At 37.7% G+C, this 12294-nt stretch overlaps 1 protein-coding gene across 3 annotated transcripts in view; it reads left to right on the plus strand.

The window, feature by feature from the left end:
• Nucleotides 1-12294, plus strand: part of LOC124609405 — a 501321-nt gene that overhangs the window by 459044 nt on the left and 29983 nt on the right. For all 3 annotated transcript variants that reach the window (XM_047140070.1, XM_047140071.1, XM_047140072.1), the window contains one exon: nt 4602-4748. In XM_047140070.1, coding sequence (XP_046996026.1) covers nt 4602-4748 — 147 coding nt within the window. The remainder of the gene's footprint in view (nt 1-4601; nt 4749-12294) is intronic.

Consider the following 12294-nt stretch of genomic DNA (forward strand, 5'->3'; position numbering starts at 1 on the left):
GGTTCCTCTTTATTTACAGTTTGCATGTGAAATGAAAACAAAATGGGTTTCTGTGGCCAGGCGCTATCAAGCAAATTAAAACACACTCACATAATTATGGAAGGCTAAAATATGTTACTAGTTTCAGATTTTGTTTTATTTCCACCTTTCTGACAGTCAAGCATTAGTCACCTTGCAGAAAATTGGAAGTTATTTTTGTCGGTTTGCTAAAGAAATTTGGCTTTTATTAATCTTTTCCACTCAGGCAGTCAATTTGTTTGAAATGAAGTATTTGATTCCACTCTATTGACTAGTTTCAAATGTTCACTGCATTTTGAGTGCACATTTTCATCTTCTAGCATGTGTGCCATTCCACCATAATAAATAGCCAAACATGAGATAATACAGTACTGGTACTTCAAGAAAATTTACATCCGAATCTGCATGTAAAAGTGTGCACTGTAAACGAAGTTGTGCATTTTAGTATGGTTCACGAATTTCTGGTTCTCTTGAAGTATTCTCTGATGTCTTGTTTCTTTTGTGACATAATGTAAGCTCTTTTAATGTTTTAAACATTTGAATATACGAGCATCCTGCATCATCATAGCTGTGCAAGCACGGTGTCACCTGACAACTGCTGAAACGAACCTATTTCTAACAGGTCACAGGAAAATATTGCAAATGGTGGTTTGAAAAGCATTGCTTTCAAAGTAAATTTCCTTTTACTCAAGATGAACTGTGTATGAGAATGGACGCTGAATTTCTTAAATCACAGAGCTTTTGACTCTTGTTGGAAAATCAACTCTTTGAGGACGACTATTTCGAGCCCAGAAGATCAGACATTTGTGTTGTTAATAAAAATTTTACTGACACATTTGTATGATGTATTTTAAAGTGTAAAGCACTCAAAAAAGAACAACATTATATGTGAAACTTAGCTTCTTTTGCAGCTTATTAATCTTAGAGACCAATATAATATGTAAAGCTTTGCTTTTCTTGTAGTAACACTATGTGCATTAATTTAAACCATTACCTTTTTCTGGTTGTGTGTTTGCGCTACTTAACAGTGATGTTGCTATTGGCTGACTGTCTCATGTGTCCTATACTCTGAATATCCGCTGTCATCGGCTGGCAAGATCACATGACATGAGCTATGACCTGCTTACAAAAGCACATTACAATCTTGATTTCAATGTTTTGGAAAGTAGCAGGCGGTGTTTGGTGGAATTCAAATTTATACTTTCGTAATACGAAAACATCCAGTGTACATGTTGCTGCATGACACAGGTCTTTCCAGAACATGTTGTTTTCCTCTGAGGTCCCTTTTCTAAAGTGCCAGGAAATTCTAAACCGTGTGTAAAACTGTAACCATTCAAAGGATTGATATGTTTCACAGTTCCAAAGAAAAGTATACTGTCACTTAACATGGAAAAAGTGTATTTTCACCTGGGAGAAAGTTTATTTTTAACCGGGAAATCCAGGAAAAATCCGGGATTTTTTTTCCCTTGCCTGTGTGGACAGCCTGACTGTTCACCTCAAACTAATATTTCTAAGTCACTTTGGAACTATGTTTTGAAGTGGATATCTGAAAATGCCAGGATCCTGTTTGCTTGAGATAAGTATCGGCCTCTTTATGCCAGTCTAACATTTGGTATTGCTCTGCTGCTTTAAACAAGATTATTTCTACATATTCCTTAGAATTGGATATCACTTCATGCTGTTTGAATACCTTTTCTAAATTTCCAAATGCCTTGTAGGGAGGAATGGAGTATTGTTACGTAACAGAAAACTTGAGTTGTACAGATATATTATGGAGCTTTCAGCAACCGCTTCATGTACACAGATAGAAGAATTCTATTTTTGTTTTGTCCAGAACATCCGTCTTATACTAACGTGACTTTTCTGAACTGGGACATATTTGTGTTTTGTAAACAATGATAAAGATCAGAGGAGACCTGATTAGCTCCTTTGGGAAACTGACCTTCAATCCAAATGTAACTGAAACAGTTTGCTAGATGCCAGAGGAGCTAAATAAATAAATTAAATAAATTAAATAAAAAAAATAAAAAAAGAAAGAAAGAAAGAAAAAGAGCTCTACCCGAATAGGCCATGAATGCTCAATGGTACCGACCAGCCGCCGTGTCGTTCTCATCCCACAGGTGTCACTGGATGCTGATATGGAGGGGCATGTTACCAGCACACCGCTCTCCCAGCCATATGTCAGTTTCTGAGACCGGAGCCACTACTTCTCAATCAAGTAACTCCTCAGTTTGCCTCACAAGGGCTAAGTGCACCTCGCTTGCCAACCACTTCAGTGATCTGACGGTAAACGGTGTTATCACAGAAGCAGGTCCATTGGCCTTGATGTCCTTGTAACTACTGTAAAATTATACAGGTATAGTTGCCTACTGCAATAAGCCTACTGATTGGCACTTTAGGTAGTACCGAAGTTTTCTATGTATCAAAAGGAAATATCAGTACATTTTCATCAGGGCAATGCAGTGTTCCATAAAATGTTTCAGCTCTTAATGTATGAGCTCGTCTAATAACCATTACATCATTTTTCTATTTAGATCAGTCGCCAGAACCCACATTAAATTGTATTGAAAATAGGGTCCTAAAATGCGACTTCTTTGTGATTAGAAAGCTTGTGAGTTGAGCATTGTACATTTTCCAGATTTTAATAGTATTAAGAGTGGATGGCAGGTACCACAGCACAAAAGTAGAAAGGAATCTAATAAGAACAGTCTTGTGCTCCATGAACTTCATCTTCTTTCTAGCTCCACCACTTCTTTCTCCAGGGTAAAGCCCTGTAACACCAATTTGCTTGGCAAATTACTCCTCCTGTGTTCAGTGTATTTTAAGTTCTTTCGGACACGTACAAAAGAACAGATACCATCAGTGACCATGCAGCTCGATTTGATAATGAAATTACAACAAAATCACTATGCTTATCTGCATACAGGCGTCAATATAAGTCAACGGGGACAGTCGAAAATGTTGCCCTGACTGGGAAGTATGTTAAGAAATGTTTTCTGGCCCATTGGCAGAGATTTGGCTCCTTTGCATTTAATCAAGTATTTGGTTTAATGTGTGTTGCACTGATGCCTTTCATTTTTTGGCCTTCTGCTTGCAACTGAAATGACAGCAATATTTCTTAATATCTTCATCTTTGTCAGTTTTATTGTTAGAAGCATAAAACATCCTGTGGAATGTCATTATTTTGGACATCCTGAGCTTGGCACACTGCAGAGCTTGATATTGTGTTTGCACCCTTGAATGTTCTGGTAGAAGCATTGGCACATACCTGGGAAAGAATAAGGTGTAAGACTGAAGACATGGGTTTATGTCATTATGTGTAAGGTAATAAGATCATAAAATTTTATTGTAGCTGTCTCTGTTGTTTCACAACATTTTTTTGCATTTGTCCATTTGCCTTATCTGTTTTTTGTCTTCTGTTGGTGAAAGTGAAGAAACTGTTGAAGTAAAAGTTTCAGTGCTGGCCATTTTACATGTAAAAATTAAACCCAGTACCAATCGCACAATTTACAATAAAAGTGGAGATTGTTGGGACTGAAACATGGCTCTCAATTATTGATTACCACAGAGGTTACAACAGTTGATCTCCAGTTATTTTCTTAACCACTCTACATTTTTGATATGGGTGCTAAGGAGTTTGAATTCTTTCTTTATCGTAACTCGTTCCTTGTTCAACAACTTCTGAGATGAAGTATAAGGTACTGCTATCTGCTGATTATCATCTCAGTCTTCAAATTTCAACAATAAGAGATTTATACAATCAGTTTCCCACTTTCTTCACAGTAAATTTCCAGATTTAGCTTCTGCATTGTTCTTGATAAAAGGATATACTACTGAATTTTCACTGTATGATCCACAGGAATAGGTCAACATGTTGCAGCTTCCCATTCCCTGTCATTTTCATCCAACATGGAAGGTAATTGAGGAATAACCTAGCATCCAGTTTCAGGCTAATATCTTTGGAGCATGGTGGCTGAGATGATGACACCAAGCCAAGTGATGCAGTGGGGTTGAAATACTTGTGGAGCCTTCCAGATTTAAGTTTTAAATCGCTTTGAAAAGGCCGTAGCTGATTTCTCCTTCCCCATCTAGCTCTTCCCAAGCTTGTCCCCTGTCTTTAATGACCTTTTAATCATACTATTTCTTTTCCTTTTGGTGGAAATGATGTAGTCTTTCCTTTGATACCAGAATATTCATCTGACAAGCTTATGTCAGCATTCTTGAAAATTGTGCAACTATTTTTTTTTTTTTCAAATTTGAACACTCCAGAAGTTGAATGCTGTACTCACCCAGTGAAAAAGCACTACAAAAGTGATAAAAACTGTGCAGTACTAACCACTCGTGAACAAATGCATTTGGTGAGACACTATTCCATTGGCTAATGATGTGATTGAATAATAGTTAAGAAACATAATCAATGGCCTTTAAAATGGTGGGTTTTGAGTTTAACATAGTAGTAAGACACCGTTTTTGTTTTATTTGTTTGATTTGTATTTGTGTGTTTGTTTATTCAGCAGTTAGTTATGAAACCAGAGGTTTGTGTAACAAGTTGTGTTGCTGCAGTGCTATAACGTTTGTTGCAGAAAGAGAAGAAAGAGACTTTTCTGGAATCACTGTTAAATACCTGCCAGCAGTGGTACCAAGAAAGAGAGAGAGTGTTGAAGAGCAACGGAGCCTCTAACAACCGATATTGTGCTTTCATCCACTTTGTTAATGAGATGTATTGTGAGGTAAGAGTAAAAACTTAATTGAAAAGTTTGCTTTGAATGAGATAATTTATATAACTAAAATACTTTCATGCCACTTTATTTATAAATCAAATCAATGAACTATTGCTGCACAGCTATGAATTAACGTTAGAAAGAATTAGTTCAATTACTCTCACAGTTGTCTTAACATGTTCATTTCTATACACTTCGCACATGTGTAGGAATTGTATATGATTTTTATTTCTAGATAAGAAGTTTTATATAAGGTAAATTGTACTGTTGGGTATAGCTTTCGGCTGACCGTCGTTTCTTCGTGCCCTGCATGAGCATGTAATGTGTCAGATTGGAAATTCACTTTGCGAGTAGCTGCATTAATGTTGTAGTGGATATCATGTGAAAATGAATAGAAATTAAAAAAGTTTTGTGCCTTTTATAATTAGCTAGCTTTACATCCACTGCTTTGCTCATGTGGACTGTATAGACTGCACAGAGTATTTTTAATCAAATTTTTTTGTTCACATATTGCAACACCTTCTAAAATTTCCATGTTAGTTGAGGTCATAGAGGCATGGTGTTTCCCCAAATACGCTTCTGACCAAAAAATGAGTCTAGTGGCTGGAGTCAAAGATTTTTGTTAATCACACCTTTTACATTAGTGTGGTGGTATTTAATCCCCTGACACATATTTCTTTATATCTAACTGAGAAGCAAAATAGCAGCTTTCATAGGTTTAGCTTTAATTTTTTTTAATAATGAAATATATTCTAAAAAAAGTTTCATCACCTATTTCAGTCGCTTAGGGGTTGATTTTCCAGAAAGAGGAAACAATTTTTTTTTCATTTCTAACAGAGAAACCAGATACAAATTTTCATAGATTTAGATTAAAAAATGCTTGCATAGTATTTCCACAAAATCTCTCATCCCCTATTTCAGCCACAGAGGGATTGAATTTCCAAATACAGTGAAACTTAACCCTCCCCTCCTAGGGAAGCCAAATACAAATTTTCTTAGGTTGAGCTTGAAAAATGCTTTCATAATGAAATATTTTACTAAAAATTATTTTTTATTTGTTACCAACAAGTCAAATACCAGTTTTCATAGATGAAGGTTTAAAAATCCTTAAATTGTTCTTTAATAATGATATATTAAAAAAAAAAATACTTTCACACACTATGTCACCTCCAAGGGAAACAATTTCAAAAGATGCTGAAACCCATAATGCTTTGTATCTGAGTGAGAAACAAAATACCAATGTTCGTAGGTCTAGCTTCAAAATTGCCGTAATAGCAGCATATTTTCAAAAATCTGTCATCCCGTATTTCACCCCCTTAGGGGGGGGAAATTTTGAAAATTCCTACAGCATAAGATAAAGAACCTCTCCAAATATTAGATTTCTATTCTTAGTGATTTGGGCTGTTAGTTCATCCCAGTTAATCTCCTTCCAGAAGGTAACATTATGATTTGTCCTCTGTATTTGGTCACAGCAATTATTCTGAAGCATATAAATTTGTTAATCACGGTTAAATGATAATGGAATCCTCTTGGGTAAAATATTCTGGAGGTAAAACAGTCCCCCATTTGGATCCCTGAGCTGGGACTACTCAGGAGGACATAGTTGTCAGGAGAAACATAACTGGTGTTCTACAGATCGGAGTGTGGAATGTCAGATCACTTAATCGGGCAGGTAGGTTAGAAAATTTGAAAAGGGAAATGGATAGCTTAAAGTTAGATATAGTGGGAGTTAGTGAAGTTCAGTGGCAGGAGGAACAGGACTTCTGGTCAGGTGAATACAGGGTTGTAGATACAAATTCAAACAGGGGTTATGCAGGAGTAGATTTAATAATGAATAAAAAATAGAAATGATGTGGATAAGCTACTACAAACAGCACAGTGAAAGCATTATTGTAGCTAAGATAGACACGAAGCCCACGCCTACCACAGCAGTACAAGTTTATATGCCAGTAGCTCCATACATAACGAAGAAATGTATGATGAGATTAAAGAAATTATTCAAATAGTTACGGGAGACGAAAATTTAATAGTCGTGGGGGTTAAGGAATGAAGGAGGAAGATGCCTGGTAGAATTTTACATACAGTATAACTTACCATAGCTAACACTTAGTTTAAGAATCATGAAAGAAGGTTGTATATGTGAAAGAGTCCTTAAGACACTAGAAGGTTTCAGATTCATTATATAATGGTAAGACAAAGATTTAGGAACCGTGTTTTAAATTGTAAGACAATTCCAGGGGCAGATGTGGACTCTGACCACAATTTATTGGTTATGAACTGTAGGAACTATAGGAAAATTAAAGAGACCTTTGGAGAAAAGAGAGCTACTTGTATGAATATTCAGAGCTCACATGGAAACACAGTTCTAAGCAAAGAAGGGAAGACGAAAGGTGGAAGGAGTATATAGAGGGTCTATACAAGTGCGATGTACTTGAGGACAATATTATGGAAATGGAAGAGGATGTAGGTGAAGATGAAATGGGAGATACGATACTGCGTGAAGAGTTTGACAGAGCATTGAAAGACCTGAGTCGAAACAAGGCCCCGGGAGTTGACAACATTCCATTGGAACTACTGACGGCCTTGGGAGAACCAGTCCTGACCAAACTCTACCATCTGGTGAGCAAGATGTATGAGACAGGCGAAATACCCTCAGACATCAAGAAGAATATAATAATTCCAATCCCAAAGAAAGCAGGTGTTGACAGGTGTGAAAATTACCGAACTCTCAGTTTAATAAGTCACAGCTGCAAAATACTAACACGAATTCTTTACAGTCAAACGGAAAAACTAGTAGAAGCCGACCTTGGGGAAGATCAGTTTGGATTCTGTAGAAGTGTTGGAACACGTGAGGCAATACTGACCCTACAACTTATCTTAGAAAATAGATTAAGGAAAGGCAAACCTACATTTCTAGCATTTGTAGACTTAGAGAAAGCTTTTGACAATGTTGACTGGAATACTCTCTTTCAAATTCTAAAGGTGGCAGGGGTAAAATACAGGGAGCGAAAGGCTATTTACAATTTGTACAGAAACCAGATGGCAGTTATAAGAGACGAGGGGTATGAAAGGGAAGCAGTGGTTGGGAAGGGAGTGAGACAGGGTTGTAGCCTCTCCCTGATGTTATTCGATCTGTATATTGAGCAAGCAGTAAAGGAAACAAAAGAAAAATCTGGAGTAGGTATTAAAATCCATGGAGAAGAAATAAAAACTTTGAGGTTCGCCGATGACATTGAAATTCTGCCAGAGACAGCAGAGGACTTGGAAGAACAGATGAATGGAATGGACAATGTCTTGAAAGAAATATATAAGATTAATATCACCAAAAGCAAAACAGATAATGGAATGTAGTCTAATTAAATCAGGTGGTGGTTAGGGAATTAGATTAGGAAATGGTACACTTACCCCAAAGTAGTAGATGAGTTTTGCTATTTTGGCAGCAAAATAACTGAAGAGGGTGAAGTAGAAAGGATAGAAAATGCAGACTAATGATAACAAGGAAAGCGTTTCTGAAGAAGAGAAATTTGTTAACATTGAGCACAGATTTAAGTGTCAGGAAGTCTTTTCTGAAAGCATGTGCGTGGAGTGTTGCCAAGTATGGATGTGAAGCGTGGACGATAAACAGCTTAGACAAGAAGAGAAAAGAGATTTTAGACAAGAAGATAAAAGAGATTTTAGACAAGAAGAGAAAAGAGATTTTAGACAAGAAGAGAAAAGAGATTAGAAAGAGGTTCGAATCCTACCTCAGGCATGGATGTGTGTGATGTCCTTAGGTTAGTTAGGTTTAAGTAGTTCTAAGTTCTAGGGGACTGATGGCCTCAGAAGTTAAGTCCCATAGCGCTCAGAGCCAATTTGTGGCACATCTTGACTAGAAGAAATGATCGGTTGGTAGGACATGTTCTGAGGCATCAAGGGATCACCAATTTAGTGCTGGAGGAAAGCATGGAGGGTGAAAATTGTATAGGGAGACCAAGAGATGGATATACTAAGCAGATTCAGAAGGATGCAGGTTGCAGTAGTTATTCAGAGATGAGGCTGCACAGGATAGAGTAGCATGGAGAGCTGCATCAAACCAGACTTTGGACTGATGACGACAACAACAATAACAACAACAACAACAACAACATAAATTTGTCCATAAATTTATTTAATCTGGTCAACAATTGGTATATATAGAAATAAGCAATAATATTAGTTCCAATAAACTTTGTAAAATCTTTCTCTACAGCCATTTGTTTCAGTATGGGGAAAATGATCAGTTGCACCAGAGTTTGGATTCTGCATTAAACTGTAGGCGTGCACCCCCTTAGAGGTGTAGTCAAGATGGGAAAGTGGTGTGGGCTTGTAATTAATACACAGTGCTCAGGTTTAGAAAAAGAAACCGTATCAGTTTATTTGCTCATGGGAGGGAGGGGGGGGGGGGGGTTCATGATAAGGATTTCCAGGACATCAAGAGAAGATATCTCCAGTAGCTCCAGATCCATCTCAAAACAGGAGGGAAAGTTTAAAGGTGAAAGAAATAAGCTATTTAGTGTCTGCTTTAGGTAGTGGCTTGGAACAGGGCCGGGGGGGGGGGGGGGGGGGGGGATGGAGATAGAGAGAGAGAGAGAGAGAGAGAGAGAGAGAGAGAGAGAGAGAGAGAGGGGGGGGGGGGTTCACTTGTGGCTATTTAGTGTCTGCTTTAGGTAGAGGCTTGGAACAGGGGAGAGAGAGAGAGAGAGAGGGGTTTTTCACTTGTGGTAGTGAGAGCCCTCAGTCTCACCAATCAGGTGTTATGGTGATATGATATGATTGGCAAGGCGGCTTTGCTGTCAATAATTTGGTGTATTCTGGCATGAACTAGTAGATTGTTATTGCACCAGTTGAAAGATGACGGATGAAATAGGTAGACTCTTTATAAATTTCAATAATAAAAATTGCTCACATTCAGGACCTTGGTATACCTTGTATATCTCCTCCCCTCACACCAGGAGTGAACTCAACAATCTCAGTGGGGCCATAAATACATGGGGTAAAAGTATTTGATTTTAATTTAACAATACAATATTTCAATTTCATTTAATAAATCAAAACTTGGAATGTGGGTATAATAGTTAGGTCACCATGTAGTGACAGCAGTTGTTGACAGAGAACTGTGATGGTGGCGGCATTACAGAGTTAACAGAAGCTGGTTTCAGAGACAGCTTTGAGGAATACAATTAACTTAAAAACACTCATACAGCAAGGATTGGGATATAACATAAAAATAATAAATATGTGTATACAGATTGTTTCAAATCTTTTTTGCTTCCATTTTTTTATTGATAAAGAAGTGAATGATTAATTTCTAGTGTTGTTAAGTAGGTAATGAACCCAGTGTAGTTTCTAATAGAATAGTAGATGTGGTTGGTTTGTTTTAGAATGTCCTTGCAGTGGCTGTGTAACCATCAGTGTGGCATCAGTTGTTTGCCAACCTGATGATATCACTGAATTTTGAAACACAAAAGTTTGTTTTAACTGTAATAAGGGAGGATGGAAGCATTGTAAGTCAAGTGAGATTACAAAGTTACGATTTGTAACAGTAGGAAAATAAAAGTCGTCATAACTTTGGACTGTAACTTGGTCAAGGCACATGGTCAGCTGGAGTGGCTGTACGTATTTTACTACATAAATTGCATGTGGAACATCAAAAGTCCCATTAGGTATTAGAATAGCAGTAAGAGTGGGAGTTGCTGCAGGAACAATTATATTGAATAAAAGTTGATAGAATGCCATAATATTGGCAGCACTCACCCTAGTGAAGTTAAGTTCATTGGTGCTCCTGCACCATCAACTAATCCCAGGATTTGAACAATTCAATGTTGAGTTCAGTGTTGTTAGTATCTGGAAAAACTGGTAAAGGGGGCTGGGCACTGAGAGGAAAGTTAAATTCTGGGATGAATAACAGGAATGGTTTGGTAGTATCATTAAAGGTTCTTTTCAACAATGCGAGATGTGAAATTCAGGCCCCACGGTATAATAACAGAAAGTTCTGAATAAAGTCCGCTGTTATGCAGCATTACTGTGGGGAGTGAAATTCCAATGTGAACACACAGGTGAAAGCTGAATGGGATATGGGGCAACATGCAACTAGCAGTTTCTTATGTTGTGGAACAAAGGTTGCATTAATTAAACCAGTTAATTCGGGGACCAGTTGAATTTGTTACATATAAGAAACTGTCTTCAGTATGTTCTAAGAAGGAGCAGAATCCACAAAAATCCTGAATTGTGTCGCCATTCTCTATTCGGAGATCAGGCATGTGGACCAGTGCTGGGTTGCACTTACTCAGTAGTGGTTGAACAGTAGGTGGTTCAGTTTGGCATAGAGAGGGACCTTATTTGTGCAGAATCCTTCAAAACAACATGGCAGCCCTTTTCATGATGATATATTGTGGTCTGCCCTTTCGTAACCCAAGTTTTAAAATTCCATGAACTTTGAACATAACTTGGCCATACTAGACAGTGGTGAAAACTATTTAGCAACAAAATCATTCAATAATAGAGTTTGATAATAAAATATAAAGGAATAAATAAAAGAGCAGCAAAATTAGGCTGGGAAGGGTGTACCAGATAATTTTGTGATAACAAGGAGTGTGCAACATACAAATGTTAAAGTAGAGATGCATTAGTAACAAAAGGCTTGCTAGTCTTGTGGAACTGAGGTACAACCATGTTAGAACCCACAGTGGGCAAAAGACGTCATTGGTGTGGCTGGCGTTGTTTGACGAAGTCCAGATGTCCATAACCGACAGGCTATTGTTCATCCAGATGGGGAATAAGTGTTATGCAGACGGTAGCGGTGACAAACTTAACATGTTTAAAAAAAACTGTAAGGCTGAGGGGCAACTTTACAAGAATGGCACAAAGCAAAATATTCTAGCTATAAGGACCAGTATCGTCACCATGGCTAAACAATACATTGGCATAGAAAGTACTAACTCTACTTCCACCTAAGACTCGGGAAAAATTTGTTCTCAGTCCCTAGGCTATAAATTGTGCAGAGGGGCAGAACATAATTAATAGCGACATGAACTCGTTGGTTGCTGTGTAACAACTTTAGTGCACTAAATAATTTTTCCTGAGTTTTGATGGCTCCACTACAGGAGCTGGTTTATCACAGCCTTTATTCTCGGTTAAGCAATCAAAGTGAACTTTAATCTTCCAATCTGGGATTTGGTATTTGGCATTGAAAGGCAATGTGAAAAGCAGTATCTGAAATGGTACATCCCAGGACACAAATTTTGTAGTTCTTCCCAGTCTCACGGCAGTTTATCATAATATTATATAATCTCCTACGTGGCACTGTGGCATCCTAGCATTCTTTTGACTATGGGCCTATTGCATCTGTGTTGCCACTGCATTGTTCTGCTGAATACTTTTTCAAATAAACTTTAATCTTTTAGCCGCGTGCTTCACTTACCTGGAATTTATTCCAGTGGCCACTTCGCTATGTCAAATGCCGAGTGCATTTTACGGCAGTTAATAACTCGTAGGGACTCACCCCTGTTCACTCATGTATCCTGGTGTTCTGTGATGA

Source organism: Schistocerca americana, chromosome 1, assembly GCF_021461395.2.
Source record: "Schistocerca americana isolate TAMUIC-IGC-003095 chromosome 1, iqSchAmer2.1, whole genome shotgun sequence".
In the NCBI taxonomy this organism is placed as follows: Eukaryota; Metazoa; Arthropoda; class Insecta; order Orthoptera; family Acrididae; genus Schistocerca; species Schistocerca americana.